Below are 16012 nucleotides of genomic sequence, written 5' to 3'. Positions count from 1 at the left end.
AGGAGGGTGGGTGTCTCTGAGGTTGCTGCCGCCACCGCCGCCGCTACCGCTGCCTTGGGGAAAAGAGAGAGAAAGCTAGAGAGAGGGGGACAGCGATCGAGCAAGAGCGAGCTGGCTCTTCGGGGGTTTGCCTCCTGTAATTCTAGCTGAGCGCGATCTGGGTTAAAAGTCGTGCAACTGTAGCCGGCTTGGCCGGGGTGTGCATGTGCAAAAGGGGGGTGGGTGGGGTGGGCGGCTGGGGGAGAGCGGAGGAAAGAAAAGGCGAGAGTGTGGGGTGGGGTGGGGGGAGAAGGGGGAAAGAAGAAGAAGAAGAAGAAGGGAGGACGCCGAGCCGGGCGCATTCCCCCTCCCGGGCGGCCCGCTTTGCAAACACTCCTCTCTCTCCCCCGCGTGCCGCCGCCTTCCCTTTTTCCAACGGAGCGGAGGAACAGCGAACCGGCGGCTTGGAGGGCGAGCCGGCCACGGAGACGGAGCGGCGGAGGCAGCCGATCCCCGCCACAATGGTGCTGGACAAGGAGGACGGTAGGTGGCGGGTGCGGCGGGGTGGGCGAGAAGAAGCAGCAGCAGAAGGGGCGGGGGAGCTGTGGAGAGGAGCGAGCGTGGCTCCCGCTTGCCCTTTCCACCCTCCGTGCCTTCCTTGCTGCTGCTGCTGTGCAGCTGGCAATAAGGCACCAGAGCCGCTTGAGCGGAGAGAGAGAGAGAGGCTGCCTCCGGGCGACGTGCGCGCGCGCGGGGGGCTGGCTGAGGGACATTTCTGCAAAGTGCACGGTCCGTCCCCTCGGCGTCTGTGCAAAGAAGAAGCTCGCGGCTTCTCTCTCTCGCTTTGCCCTCCCGCCTTCTGGGCTAGGATTCCGAGGATTTGCAGGGTGCTGCTGTCTTGTCTCTCTCCCCCCTCGACCGTCACAGGACCCCGAAATTGTCATGTTGTGAAGGGAAGCGAGTCCCTTCCCTCCCTCCCGCCTGCTGCTGCTGCTGCTGCTTCTACCACTTTCTTCTTCCGTCCCCGGATTAGCTCGCCTGTCCTTTAAAAACCCATTAGTTCCTCTCGCGAAATAATGTCGCCACCTTGCCTCGCTCTCTCTCCCGCCTCCTATTATTGAGGAGAGCCGGCTTGGCTAAACGGCCTCGCCAAAGGGCTCCCGGGTGTTTTCACGGGGAAACGGGGTTACTTTTAAATGCTCCAGAGAGCGCTTCTGAGGCCGAGCTGAAGGGGACAAGGTGTGCGTGGAGAGGAGAGGGAGGGAGGATAGTGGTAACTGCGTGCAAGTTTCTGAGAAGCGTGTGGTTATTGTCAAGACTTGCTGGGAATTCAGGCACTTGGGGGTAGCGAGGGGTTTGAGGCGAGAGTTAAAAAGACTATATGAGTTAATGAAAAGGGCAATTGCTGAGGAGGAGGAAGGGACGTCGCCTCTGAAGAGACGGGGGGGGGCTCTCCCAAGGGGTAAATAGGCTCCTGGAAGTTGGCGTGTGGTGAGACTCAAGCGAGGATAAGTTAAGAACAGTGGCGTCTACTTAAGCAGTAATTTTAGCTGTCAGACCTGGCTGTAGCACTTTTTTGAGTTAACCATCTGAGGCGGCCTTTGTCCCAGCTGCACTTTAAAACAACACAATAAAGTCATGGAGCAAAGCTTGATTTTTCGTTTCCCCCCTCTCCCTCAAGAATATGTTGCTTTTTTTTCTCCTTTTACAACAAAACTATTTGTAAGCACAAACCTAATAATGCTTCTCTTGATCATTGCGCAAGGATTACTGTTGGGTTTGTTTGTTTGTTTAAAAAAACTTACTTTGTGAGAGTGCGTCCTTTTAAGTTTGAGAGAAATCTCTCTTCTGCTTTTGCAGCTGGGAAAAAAAAAGATTGCTGGTACTGTACACTTCTCAAAATGCAGCATCCTTGGACATCACTGCATCTCGACAACGTGTTGGGTTGCTGTTTCTTTTCTTTTTTCGAGGTGTGCACCTAAGGTCTCAAGGTTTACACCTAAAACATGTACAAGTGTTACTGTAAACAAACAGGTGCTCAAAAACCCATGTACAGCGCAGACACTTGTGCCAGAGAACCAGGTTGGATGTGGCTCCTGCCCGAGGGTGAAATTTGCTTGCAAACTCATGAGAACATAAGAAGAGTGCTGAATCAGGCCATTGGCCCATCTGGTCCAGCATCCTGTTCTCACAGTGGCCAAGCAGGAGAGTCCCCTCCCATGGTTTCCTAGCCTAATATGTGAAACTGTTCTTTTAGTGTGTAAGAGGGTCTGGGGCTGTACCATATTTGCATGGCGCATTCATGAGCAACCTTTTCCTCTTCTGAGTTTTCATTTGAAGCATCAGGGCATAAATATTCCCTCACAGAGCATAGCTAGGGAGCACTGATGCTTTGCCTTTGCAGCACCAGTGTTTCAACACAGAGTTGCACCCTCTCATAATTTCTTCTTAGTCACTCAGTCATAGGGCTGGAAAGGCTTTTTTCGTTGGAGCTTACTTCCAAGTAAGAGGGCATTGCATTGTGTCCTTAAGCATCAAAAGATGCTCAGGGCCATGAAAGAGAAATGCTGTCCTTAGATGTAAAATTATGTTTTGGCCTTGATAAAGTTATGGGAGGACTTGAGTTTGGGACATGAAGTCCCCCCTCCTCCCCCCCCTCCATGAAAGTACTGTTAAAGTAGCATCCCTTTATGTGTTCTGCAGGAACATAATGGTAAGAGAAAAGTTTCTTCCTCCTGCTTTGCACACACTTTCCATTTCCAAGGATGTATCTTCTGAGTAAAGCTTAATAAAATGGAAGCATTGCCTTCTCTGACTGAGGTACCCAGTTATGAAAGCTGAGAACCAATGATATAAACTGGGGGCGGGGGGGGGAGCGGGAGCACCATCCTGTGCCTGTTTCAAGACTCTGCCTTAATACCAGAGGGCAGAACTTTGCGCACTTACAGAGGTTAACCCATCTATGGCTGTGCACTAATCAGGAGAGGAATCTGGCTGTCATACATTGAAAAATGCATGAAAGTTAAAATTTGTATGCTATTTGTAAGGCTATAGAGCAAGGCTGTGGGGCAAAGTAAATCAATCAATCAATCAATCAAGCCCTAGCTCCTGGTTGTTAAAAGCTCTTAAAAATGGTTATTACCAGGTAGGAATTAAATATCTTTTCATCTCTATGAGAGAAATGTGGCATATGTTTCTGTCCCCAGTACTGAGATCTCAAATATTTTCAGGGTAGGTATGCCTAGTTGTCTAGATTCCCAAACTGGAAATTCTGTTGGCAGATATCTAAAACTTAAACACTGTTGTCTAAATCTTGTTTTCTAGCAGTTGAGGTTTTCCCTGACAATCATCAAAACTTAGGCCTCCGTCATAACAAATAATGTCTGTATCTATGAACAAGTTCATTTAGGACTTGGGTCGAATCCCCATAGTAACTACATATGAATTTTAAAAAGCCTCCGCCTTGTCTATTCCCCTAAAGACAAAGATGTAAGAGGTTAACTAATGTCAGTATAATTAAGCAAGGTTAATTCATTGCTGTTTTGTTCCTGTGGGATTTTACTTGCATTTCCATCTGCTCTGGTTTTGATGGTGTGAACTGCACTAAATCATCCGAGTGATGTTGAAATGTTACAAATTTTGTTTTACTAGACAAAAAAAAAATGGGTCTTTTTTTCTTGATCCTTTTAAATAATAAGCTGGGTGACATTATGTCCTCCCTTAACTTTTTTTTTTGCCAAAGGGAGCCTTCCAGCCTATATCTGTTTAAATCTGATTGACGGGTCAAACAGCATGATGCTGCCTCCACAGAGGTAGTAAGGGAAGCAGGTGAGCTACTAGGAAAGACTGAGATCTAAGGAGAGTTTCCTAATGGGGGTATTTGGGTTCTTTCAAGTATTGCAGACATACTCATTAAACATAAGGAGCTCAGGGGCTGGAATGATGGTGGTGTAAGGAAGTGAAACTAGAAACATTGATTATCCAGACAGTTCTCAACAGCCCTCCTTCCAGGAGCTCTCACGAATGGCTGTATAAAAGGAAATAATGGGGATGGTAGTGAAGGTAAAGAGGAAATTAGAATGGGATGCACTTAAAAAGAAGAAATGTTAAGGAACAAACCCCTGATGAGAGGGATGTGGAGATCAGAGTAACAAACTGAAGCGGCGCCTGGGAAATTTTTCAGAATTGTTTGTAAGGAAGTTATTCCAGCAGAGAAATTTACGTCTGTTGAAATGTGTCTCAGAAATTACAGGCAGAAGCTGGGAAAAGAAACTTGAAGGTTTTGCCCCCCCCCTCCTCCATTGGGGGTTTGCTACACTAATATTTCTCTTACTTCTTGATTGGGCTCCAGTTGTTGCTAATCTGCAAACATTAAAGGGAATGTCCTATTGCTACATTAAAAGTGAGAGAAGTGGAAGTTTTTATTGGCCTTTGATATTCCTCTGTAAACTAAGGTGGAGAGATCGTGTTAATGATACTTTCAGGAAGTCTTGTTTATGGGCAGAAGGTCAAATTGTCACTTTACCTCTAACAGTCTTATCATTTCATCTCATAAAGTATCAGCAATTTTTTAAAAAAACCTAATAAAGTCAATATTATGGGCTGTCCTTTGACAAACTTTGGTTTTTGAGATATTTTCTAGGAAATGTTTTCTAGGAAACTGGTTTAAAGGCTGTTCTCCAGCTAGGAGAAGACTGCAGTGCACCGATTTCTTCTGCATTACTAAGATCTCTGCAGATCTAGTTCTGGAGCATGAGAAGAGAACTGACTTGATAATTATTTTATTTTTAAATTTTCTATCCCACCTTTGGAAGCATATAGTTTGCACAGTTGCTGTTCTTTCAAATCTGATACTTTTTGTGTCAGATTTGTATCCGTGTTTTTGGCAAATGTTCATTTTTAGTACAGGTATAAGTAACTTGTTAATTAACATCCAGGCAAAAGTCTATTTCTGTTGGATAGGACTCAATAATATTCCAAATACGTGAAATGACAAGAAGACAAAACTGTCACAATCTTGATTTGATGTCTCCTGGCACCATGTCAAGTTGTGTCAGTGAGGTACCATCACGTCCTATAAGTCCTGAGTGATCTGATGTGATTAGATTGATGCAATAGAATGTGATATTGAGGTAGTGATGGGGAATCTTATTTTAGGACAGAAGCAAAGGTAAAAAATTGGGGCTGAAGGAGCAGATTCTGTGACCTGGAATGTATAGAAACTCAAGTTATACTCATGTGGACTAGAAAGAAATTTCATTTTCTTCATCTTTATTCCTTCTTGGGTGACTATGCCTGTGCAAACCAACTCAGTGCCAGGTGTAGATCCAAAGTTGGATCAATATGGACAGACTGCTTTTGAATTGCAAAGGATTCAAGTCCTGTTCACTGAGTCAATTTGGTGTAGAATAATATGACCCATTCTAACCTTCGTTTAACTGAAGGTGCTTCGGTTAATAGTTTGAGGCTACAGTTTGGCCAAAGTTAAGCACTTTTCACTCACACTGATTTCAGGAGCAGAGATTTTAAAGCAGGCTCTTCACTCTTCCGTTGAGATCAAAGGGATTTTAAAAAATGCTTAACTTTGGCTGGATCCTGTCCTTAGTTTATTAGCATTTTAGAGAGCATGGGCGGGGGGGGGGGACGACCAAGGATGCCAAACAGAATGAGTGGAGGAGATGTTGAACTGGGTAAAATTAATAGATGGAATCGTGTTGATGTCCTGCTTCTCATTGTAGTTTCAATTGAGGTTTACAATAATGGGATGGGCTTAGGGGACATTTAAGTCTCCTGTTCCCATGAAATGTAATAACTTTAACTCTCTCTCTCTCTGTGTCTCTCTGTCTGGATATCTCTCAAATGATACTGCTGAAGGAAATCTGTGGTGGTCTAAAGAGGGAAGCAGTGTTTCAAGAAACTTAAAATTTGATAGCTATTAAAGTTTAACAATGTGTTAGAGAAGTATTATATTTGCTTTTATGATTCATTTAAAAGAACCTCGAAAAGGATGAAACCTGACAAAATAGATGCTGTGTATACTTTTTCAATTTGGCAAAAGTGATGCTTTCTGAGGGCATTTAAGGACCAGATCTAAAACCTCAGATGGTTAGGATTGCTGGAAATGATAATGACATGCCTTCAGAAAAGAAGTGTATTTGGGATTGTAGCATTAACATCCCACTGACAGTTGTGGCATTCATGCTATAACATAAAAAAAATAATTCTCGTTTGCAAATGGGCAGTGGCCAAATGAGAAGGGAAGTTTTAAGTATTGAATGAAATGATTCTCTATGCAAAATGATCTATTTAACATCAAATACGTTCAAGGACTGTTAGGATTAAGCATTCAAAATGAAGGGGAAAGGCAAAGCCATTTGAGTTGAGGATAAGGAATCTAATTAAAATAGGTATTAAGGGTATCTGGCCTGAGCTTGCTATCGTGCTTTTAAAAGATGACTCTTGTATCTGTTGTAAAGTAGAGGGAGAAGTATAGCGGAAACTGGAATGAAATGTTTTCTGGGATTAAAAAGGCAGTCGGAAACTTGTTCTTTAGCACTGAGTACTTAAGAACCTCATCCTATAAGTGTAACCCTTATTTCTTGTGATAGAAATATCTGAACACTTCTTCAGAGAGTACGTTTTATTTGTGCAAGTAGGGAGCATTTCGTTTCAGATTTTGGTTTCAGCACCAGCAGTGTAAGCTATCATAGTGAGATAATGTAGAAAGAATGAATTGCAGAAGAGAACCAGCTAGTAAAGGATTCCCCATCTTCATCATATCTAGGTGTTATTAGTGAAAAACATCATGATTAGAAGGTCTCCCAATTCCCTGCCTTCCCCTGTACCCAAGAGTTCAAGTTTTAGATTAAAGCATATCGATGTGAATGTTGTAGTTTGTGTGCAGTGTTGTGTCAAAATGTCAAAGTGGGGTGTGTTTTAGAAATGAAGTGATTTTACAGAGGAAGCTGCCAGAACGGCTTTCAAACATAGAAATATAACATGACTGTAGGATTAGGGTAGAAGAGTCACATTATTCAGATGGTAAAGTATTTTGCATAATGACTTACCACCTTTTTTTTTTGTGGGAGGCCATGCATGTGAAATAGCACCCATGCGCACCCCCACATGTAAGGCTACAAAAAGTTATTTCACACTGTATATTAAAACAACAACAACAGCCCGAGGTTGTTTTACTATCTCAATAAAGTGGGATGGGGAAATTGGGGGAATCTGCCCTGAAACTCCTATCTACTACAGTGTACAGAACTGTGTTTCTGAATGATAGCCTATGGCCTGCTAGACGCAACCAGTTATTTCAAAGTACAGTAAGCAGGAGAGAAAGAGAAGTATTTGGGGGGGGCAGGGGGACATGTGTGATTAAATACAATTAATAATGCAGATGGTAGTTTACTGTACAGATATCAAGGATATTTTTTTCTCTTCTACTGAGCATCATATCAAAGGTGCACTCAATCAAATAAATGAACCAATGTAATGAAAATGGAGAGCATCAAAACGACAAAGTTAATAGAAATGCAGCGTAGTTGGTGCTCTCTGGTTATAGCGCAAACGGTGCTGCAGGTGGTGCTGCTGAGCTGGAAAGCTTTAAATTCTCCATTAAAACCTGACAGAAGAATAAGCGGGGGTCCCTGGGAAATGAGTGCATTTATTCAGCAGCAAGGGTGCAAAGCTCACACAAATGGAGAAGCAGAGGCAGCAGTAGCTAGGCTCAGATATTTTCTCCCCCCCCCCTCTCTTTGAGTGTAATTTTAGATTGAGATTCAGCTTAAATCCAAGGGGAAAACACTTTATAAGGCTGAAAGCTGTATAGTTGCAACAGCCAAGGTTATGGGCTATCAAATGCAATTACATTAAAACAGATTATACTGTGCAAATTGAGCCATTTAGAAGGTGAGAACCAAAGAAACAGCTCTGATCCCCCCCTTTTTTTTCTAAATTGCAGTTTTAGTTCCTTGCAATTCCAAGGTACGAAAGTAGGTGAGACTGCTTTTGTATCTGCAAAGTGCTTCATTTTTGAAGGTAATTCTAACTGAGTGCAATCTAGGTTAAAAGCTGGACAACTGGATAATTAGAGCTCTCTCACTGCTAGAGGACAATCAGCCGTACGTGGCAGCTCATCTTGGCTCCCACGTAGACTAGCTCTTTTCTGCCTTGAGTGGAGGCTATTGGAGACAGAGCATCTGCACCCCGACTTCCTCTGAACCCTGAGATGATGGTGCTGGACAAGGAGGACGGTAGGTGAGCTGAGATTTTGTGGGCATCACTCAGCATATTCACGTATGCTGCTTACATGCAGTGAATGAACCTTAAGCGTGCTTTAGTCTCCTGTCTCCTGTTCATTTTATGACCCTGTCTGATATAACAGCTTGCTCCCTCCTCTGCTCTGGCTGCTCAGCAAAGGGATGAAGCAACTCACGCTGCTTTACTTTTGGTTCTAGTGAAGGCTAACAAGTTTAAAAACTGTTTAATTTTAAAATAACTGCGGGAGGGTCCCCCCCCCTTACTGACAGCATCTTGCTACCCTGCTTGCTGAATTTATTTTTGTCATCTTAGTATAGTTCTCTCTCTCTCTCTCTCTCTCTCTCTCTCTCTCTCTCTCTCTCTCTCTCTCTCTCATATTTGCTAGTTGAGAGAGTATTCAGAACTCTGCATCTCTAAAATGCCTCTTTCTCTGTAGCCAGAAACTTAATAATTACAGTTGTGAATGCACATACTAAATGGTTCTTGGAACAAACATTTTGGTAGGAAAGAGTTGATTTCTTTAAACATAAACGTGTGTATGTGTGTGTGTTTGGGATCTCCTCTTGTTTTAATTTCTGATGCTAACTTATCCCTTGCAAAGTGTAAATGAACAGCATACAAATACAGCAAAGGGTTCAAAGGCAGATGTGGCATAGTTGTGTGTGACTGTGAAATGACCTGTGAGATGCAACTTAACACTGGTGGTTTCTAGGAAAAGTACGGTAAGTGAGAATGACATGCTGTTTACAAGCAGAGTGTGTGTGCCATACATCTGCTTCAGCTAGGTTTGGTGTGCCTGTGATATAGATTATCGTTGGTCAAGTTTGAGGGTAGCGTATGAAATGTTGCGCTTGGAATGCAAAGGGGCAGCTAGTAAGTTAAAAGAAGTGTGAGAGTTCGGAATCCTCCCTCCCCTCTTCTGTTCGTTTCATTTTCTCAAAAATGGCACAAAGCGAACTAGAATGTTCTTCCAGGGAGAAGTTGTGTGTTAGGTTAAATATTAGTTCTTCATATGGTGGTTTCATTTAAGCACGTTGTCTCCTGCATTTACCAAGTGACAGCCGTTAGGTGTTTATTCATAACAGTTTCTGCTATCTGTTGCTGAATAGCATGTATGTTGGTTGGGGAATGTGACGGGTATCAATGGAGAGGGTGGGGGGACCCACACTGGATATGGCAGGTTTTCAGTGTGGAGATCAGCAGCAGCATTATTATTTTTTTCAGCCCTCTTAGGATGATAAATGTTGCTGTTGAAGAAAGTGCTCAACATAACTTTTCATGCAGTTGGTGTATTATTTAAGGCAGCTCTGAATATTAAAATAAAGCAGTGTTGATTGCATAAGATTGCTAGTTTACAACATGTGCTAGCTCAGTTTTTTTTAAAAGGCAGAAGTCTTACACAAGCATCTGGGAATACGTCCCGTTGAACTTGCTGGAGCTTCTTTCTGACATGCATAGGATTGCACCATTCATGTCACTCTTATAAAAGGTAAGTTAACACGAGAGTGGGGTGGGACAGAGATAAAGCAACACCCTTGCATTTAAGAAAATTGATTATGCACGGATGTGTTTCAGGATGACAGAAAGTCTTTTAAATTTTGTGTCTGCCCATAGATCATTTAGGTCTTTCTCCTTGGCATGTAGTGAGGCATGTAGTAATTTGGATGCTAGGAGCCCCCTGAAAAGTATTGCAGTATTTAATGCATACACTGTTTTGATCTGCTTTACATAAGTTTAATAGTGCAGTGCTTTACATCGGTGCAGTCCTATACATTCAGAAGAGAGTTCCACAGAGTTCAGTGAGACGTACTCTCAGGAAAGTATGCAACCTTACTGTCTTTTTTAAACTCCTTTGATGCTTATTTGAGTGTATTAAAATGTCTCTAAAATTCTTAGTTTGAGCTGTCAGTCATATGCACGGGTAAAAGCTTCCATCTAGAATCTTGTATTAACTGGATATGTGTGATGACAGAAGTTTTTCTACCAGTTCTGTTTGACTTTATGAAAATGCACCGGTGCTTAAAAAGTAAGTCATCCAACAACATTTGTTCTAGCCTCTTTTCAATAATCAATAGATCTGGCTTCAAATAACAACAAAATAGTTATTTAGTATAGATTAGTATAGGTTAGAGATAACAGTTTTGCAGAGAGAGTTGAAAGTGGTATCACTCATTTTTGTTAAGCACCCCAGAAACTCCACTTACTTCTTTCGTCGCGGTGTGCTTTTGGTCAAAGAGGTGTTTCAGGTTTTTGAAGCACTGTAAAACCCTGCAAATCCTGTTTGCAGGATGAGTGCACACACCACAGGCAACAACATCTCTATCAGACCACTCTCCCCCCCCCTTGAAAAAACCTGGCAGAATTAGCAAAGGTATTTCAAAGTGCTTGATGATGATAGACGCTTGCTGAATGAGCATTGTTGTCATTGCTCTGTCCCAGCTTCTGCCAGCCTAGCAGTTCGAAAGCATACCAGTGCAAGTAGATAAATAGGTATGCCTGCGGCGGGAAGGTAAATGGTGTTTCCATATGCTCTGGCTTCCGTTGCATCAGAAGCGGTTTAGTCATGCTGGCCACATGACCCAGAAAACTGTCTGTGGACAAACGCTGGCTCCCTCGGCCTGAAGCAAGATAAGCGCCGCACCCCATAATCGCCTTTGACTGGACTTAACCGTCCAGGGATCCTTTAACTTTTTACCTATTGTTGTTCACAATATGTATTAAAAAATACATATAGAAATGTAACAAATTAAATTATGCTGTTGGCTTATAATTCTAAACGCTATTAGAAAGGAAGGCTCGTTGTAGCCTATGTGTCTTACTTCCAAGTACACATGGTTAGGATCAGGCCCAAACCTCCATGTGAATAGGAAATATTTACCAGGCTGACCTTATTTTTTACTCACCCACAGTAACTGTACTGATTTCTTTGTTTCCCTTCAGAGTTTCAAGTATTCAGAGGAAAGCAACATCTTCTATGGTTGAAGTTTCTTGTTGTTTTTTAGTTCACACTTAGTTGAAGGTGTTGCACCGTTGAGACAGAGTATGGTATCAAAGCCAAATATATATATATATATATGTATAATGGTCTTTCTGAAATCAATAGGACTTGCATAACAGTACCTGAGATCTCTGCTAGATTTTTTTTTGGGGGGGGGGTTGATCTAACTAATACATGAAGGAAAAAGAAAATGAATTGTGTGCAGGAATTTAGAAGCATTGTTTCATATGTTAAGTGAGGGGTAAGTGAGGATTGCAGTTCAGAAATAATAGAACTCCCACCCCACTCCAGCCACCAAATTAAATATCCACATATCAAGTTAAACTCAAGTGCTTTGATATATCTGTTGATATACCATTGGTTTTAAAAAAGGAACTTTGACAGTTACTCTGCCTTTACTACCTAGTTTGATTTGCTGATTGCCTTGGACCACATTGTTTACATTTTTTTTAGGAGAGGGGGAGTTTGCCAGATGCTTGGAGTAATGAATATCAAATATTTTTTAGAGGAATGGGTAGGTTAACTGCTTTTGCAATCCTTTACAAAATACTTATTATACAAAAATGGTGCAAACCTCTACACCCGTTAATACCAAGAAGAGAATGAAATAGCAGAAACCTGAACTGCAAAAATCAAACCCTGAATCTGCCCAGTCCCTGTTTGTATATAAGGACTGATGGGCAACGAGTTGGTCATTCACAAAGGTGGTCAACACCTTAGATCAAATGATCACCATGACAGTGAATATATTTGGAATTCATATAAATTTATATAAATTTATATTTGAATTTTGCTCCTAAATGGAGTCTCCAGAACTTTAAATATAAATTCCAAATTTACCATATTGGCCTGAATATAAGCCTCACTTTCCTCCCAAATTCTGAGCATCAAAAAGTTAAAGTACGGCTTAAATTTGCGACCTTACAAAAATCGGCTTTTACAATATTGTTGTTGAAACAAACATACGGTAAAATGGAATGGGTGTGAGTGCCTGTGGAATTTTAAGGGAGCGACTTATATTCGGGTGTAGCTTATATTCGGGCCAATACGGTACATGAATTCAAAATATATTCACCTGTCATGAGACATGAGCATATCCCCCAAAATCACTCCATCAACAGCATAAACCTCTGCAAAAGATAGCTCAGTTGGTAGAGCATGAAACTTTAATCTCAGGGTCATAGATTTGAGCCCCACATTGGGCAAATGATTCCTGCATTGCAGGGGTTAGACTAGAAGGCCCTAGTGGTCCCTTCCAACTCTACTATTCTATGATTCTGTGAAAAGCACTAATTATACCTATTTCCAAATCATGTATTTGAGTTTAAGTTCCGAGTGTTGGAATCTTCAGTTTTTCAAATTCAGCCTTTGCATGTAGGTTTCAGTTTGATGCTTCTAATTCATTTCATTTTGGAATTGCAGAAGGAATAAATCGCTGGTGTTACTTAGGCGTGCTATTTAGTTAGCACTGTGTTTTTCTTGAATGATTTTTTTTTTTAAAGTAAAAGTAACAATATGTAAGGGAGAGTAGATACGGTTGAAGGTTGTTAGCAGTTGGAAACATCGGCCAGTTACAGAGCAAGACATTGATCAGCATATTGTAGCATCCATAGCTCTTGAACAGAACAAAGGTCACAGTAGCAGGAAGGATCAAGATGAGTTAGAGAACTCCAGGCACTTGACGTTGGGGTAGATTTCTCTAATAATAGTGAAAGTCAAAGCTTGCAGATAAATTGATCAAGAAGGGACAATCCACTTGATGTAAGGTACCATTAACAGCACACTTACGGGCATTTAAGAAGGCACTTACAGAGTAAAAACAAACCTGAAGTGGGGTGTTGACGGTATTGAAATGTGGGAATGAGAGATATCTGGTGTATTGATAGTGAAGAAATGGATTGGGGGTGGGGAAGCAAGTGACTCTCTCTAAAATGTCACCTTAAGCACCATTCTGACTGCTTTCTACTTTGAGAAAACGATACGCATGTGCAACATTATGGGGCCATTGAACAGGCACTTCTGTATTGTGCGTCCCTCCAGTCCTCCTATGATGATAAATCTCTTTGCTTTGGAATAGATGCATTTCCAGGAGATATCCTGGTAAAAGTTATCTGTAATTACCTGCGGCGAATTGCAAAAAGAATTAGAAATACATTGCTGCTGAGGGACACTGTAATGTACCTAGTTCAGAAAATTATGCAGTCTACTAGGAAGAATGAAGATACTTTGTTAAAATGAGTGTTAAGAGTATCAGTTTATTAATTGTATTTATCATTGGCAATGCCAGAAAAGGAAAGAAAAAAGGAAAGGAAAGGTAGTTTTAGCAGTGGTAAAAGTAGAAATAGATAAGTTTGTAGTTCTGGCATAACATAAAGGAACGCCACCAAAACATCACTCTTATGTAGTGGTAGTAACATCACAACATTTTAGAAGAACACACAATTCAGTTTCAACACTAAATATTGGGGATTGTCACATATCAAACTGGTAGTACTGGTTTAAAAGTAATTCTTGGTTTAAAAGCAAAAGTCAACCTAAAATGAGTGAACAAGGCTGATGGCACATGTCTGAATGTAATAAACGGAATAATTGTATGTGATTGAAAACATAGCTATTTTGGGGTCCCACTCTAAGTACAGCACTGACTTTTTAGAACAACAATCTTAGAACAGGCAGTTCAAATGTGTGCAGCATACAGTATGTCTGGACAGAAATTTATTCCTCAGGGTCTTGAGTCAGTGGTACTTTAACCAATCTATTTTCTCCACCCAAAAGGAAAATGAGGTGTTCTAAGAGCCATAACAACGAATACATGTGACAGCAGAGAGCCTGGATCAGCCCCTGGACAGAGAATTTGCTTTGTAAGACCTGGGTTCAAAGCACAACTTTGCCACAGGTTTCCTAGGTTACAGTGAGCAAGTAAATATTTTCTGTCCCATACTCTAAACATGGGAATATTCAGAGAGTGTTTGTGAAGGAAGAGTGAGCTGAAATTTGTCAAGTGCTTGGCATGTCATTGAAAAGATTGACTGGAATAGACTTTCCTTTATTTTAAGGTAACATCAAGGCTGTAATCCTGTGATTATGGGCTATGCTTAAGGTTCATTTGAATCAACGGCAACTGCATGCATGTTGCTGCTGTAGGATGTCAGCAATCATTTGACTGGCTATGCTTGCAAACCCAGTTCCTAGAACTTTTCTAGGGAACAAACACATAATGAATAAAACCTGAGGCTGGATCCCTCCTTCAAAGTTGTGCTCTTAATTCCCAGATGTTGCTGTTTTATGTTTGAAAACAAGTTTGGATACTCTGTTTTGGCATGAAAAGTATGCACTTAAAGGTTTACTTTTAACTGTAGTATGGAAGAATCTTTGAAACACAGGGATACAGACACTATCTTTCAATGGACTTGTATTCAGTGTTCATGTTGCACTCACAAGAGATGATAAAATATCAATCTCTTTGCTGTAGCAGCTCTTATGAAACACTGGAACTACAGAATCTTCAAAAAATGTTCCTTTTAAGAGCAGTACATTATTAATAAAGTAGTCCATTAGGTCTGGTGATAAAGGGTCAGAGAGTCTGAAATATCTGTCTCTCAAATGGTTAAGGAATTTATCACGGTTGGAGGATTAATTGATTTCATTTGGGAAGCATTTTAGGTCTTCACATTTCAAGTTCAGAGGTAGCTGTGCTCTGTAAATGTGACTTTCCTACTGGAAGTTCTTGTTTAATCCACATCAGATCATAAATTTGATTCCCCACCACCACCTCTCAGTGCAAGTGTGCCTCTGACTTGGACTGAACATTTGTATATTCATTAATCTGTATCCTTCCAGTTATCTTCGAAGGAGATCAGCATGGTGTTTTAGTCCTGCAACAACCCTGTGGGGCAACTGAGGCTACGCAAGTCCACCCAGAAAGTGCCGGGATCTTGAGGCTGGGTTCCCACATTCAAGAGTACTGTTTAATCTACTTGCACCAAACACTTGCACAACACTTTAAAATAGTTAGATGATGGAAAGAGCATCATTATAACCCCCAGGTTAGATTTCAGTATGGAATGTGAAGTTAACAAGACCTATTTATACCGGCGTTAGTAAAGTTGGCAGTGTGTATGTAAATTAATTTCAGCCAGTTTTTGGCTTGCAAACAGCAACAAGAAACAGTTAGTGGCTGTGTTTGTACATAATGATAAGCATTCATTTATTGTGTTTGGAAAGAGTCACAATACCCCTGTGAGTCCCACCCTCTCCTTTCTCAGATGTGGCTACAAAGAGGAATTCTGAAGCTGTTGTGTTTAAAACAGTTTGTTGCACCTGAACCCAATAAACGTAGGTAGCATTAACTATGGCTTGCTGAAATAAGTCAGTTTCAACTTCATGGTTATGAAGCCAGTTTCTTGAAACCCATGGTTGAAGCTGACTTGTTTCAACAAAAGATATGTAAGATCAACCACAGATGGGACATTGTAAACAGTAGTTAAATGAAATCAGAAATGAGAACTTCCAACTGAAAGCTGCATTGGAGGAGGAGATGGCAGAAGAAGTGCATGGGCTGAGGATCACCTAGGCTCAGTCCTCTCACAATAATCCATAGTCGACCATAATGTCCAGACTATAGCTGCCAAGTTATCCCTTTTTTACAGGGATTTTCCCTTATGCTGAATAGGCTTCCTCACGAGAAAAGGGAAAACTTGGCAGCTATGGTCCAGACACAACCAGTGCGTGTTGTGGGTGCAAGTGCTGTTATTCATTTCAGGTTTGCAAGTA

The 16012-nt window shown here is 41.5% G+C and overlaps 1 protein-coding gene across 2 annotated transcripts in view; it reads left to right on the top strand.

Annotated features, from left to right (window-relative positions):
- Window positions 1-289: 289 nt before the first annotated feature.
- Window positions 290-16012, top strand: part of LMO1 (LIM domain only 1) — a 121174-nt gene continuing 105451 nt past the window's right edge. Inside the window, exon 1 of one of the 2 annotated variants that reach the window (XM_035119726.3) lies at window positions 290-522. In XM_035119726.3, the coding sequence (XP_034975617.1) occupies window positions 501-522 (22 nt within the window). In that variant the 5' untranslated portion in view covers window positions 290-500. Of the gene's footprint in view, window positions 523-7672; window positions 8235-16012 lie in introns of those variants that run through there. The other variant, XM_035119717.3, reaches the window with a different exon arrangement.

The sequence above is a fragment of the Zootoca vivipara genome, chromosome 1 (assembly GCF_965207765.1).
Source record: "Zootoca vivipara chromosome 1, rZooViv2.hap1.1, whole genome shotgun sequence".
NCBI classification, from domain to species: Eukaryota; Metazoa; Chordata; class Lepidosauria; order Squamata; family Lacertidae; genus Zootoca; species Zootoca vivipara.
This window is presented reverse-complemented; position numbering and strand designations above follow the sequence as displayed.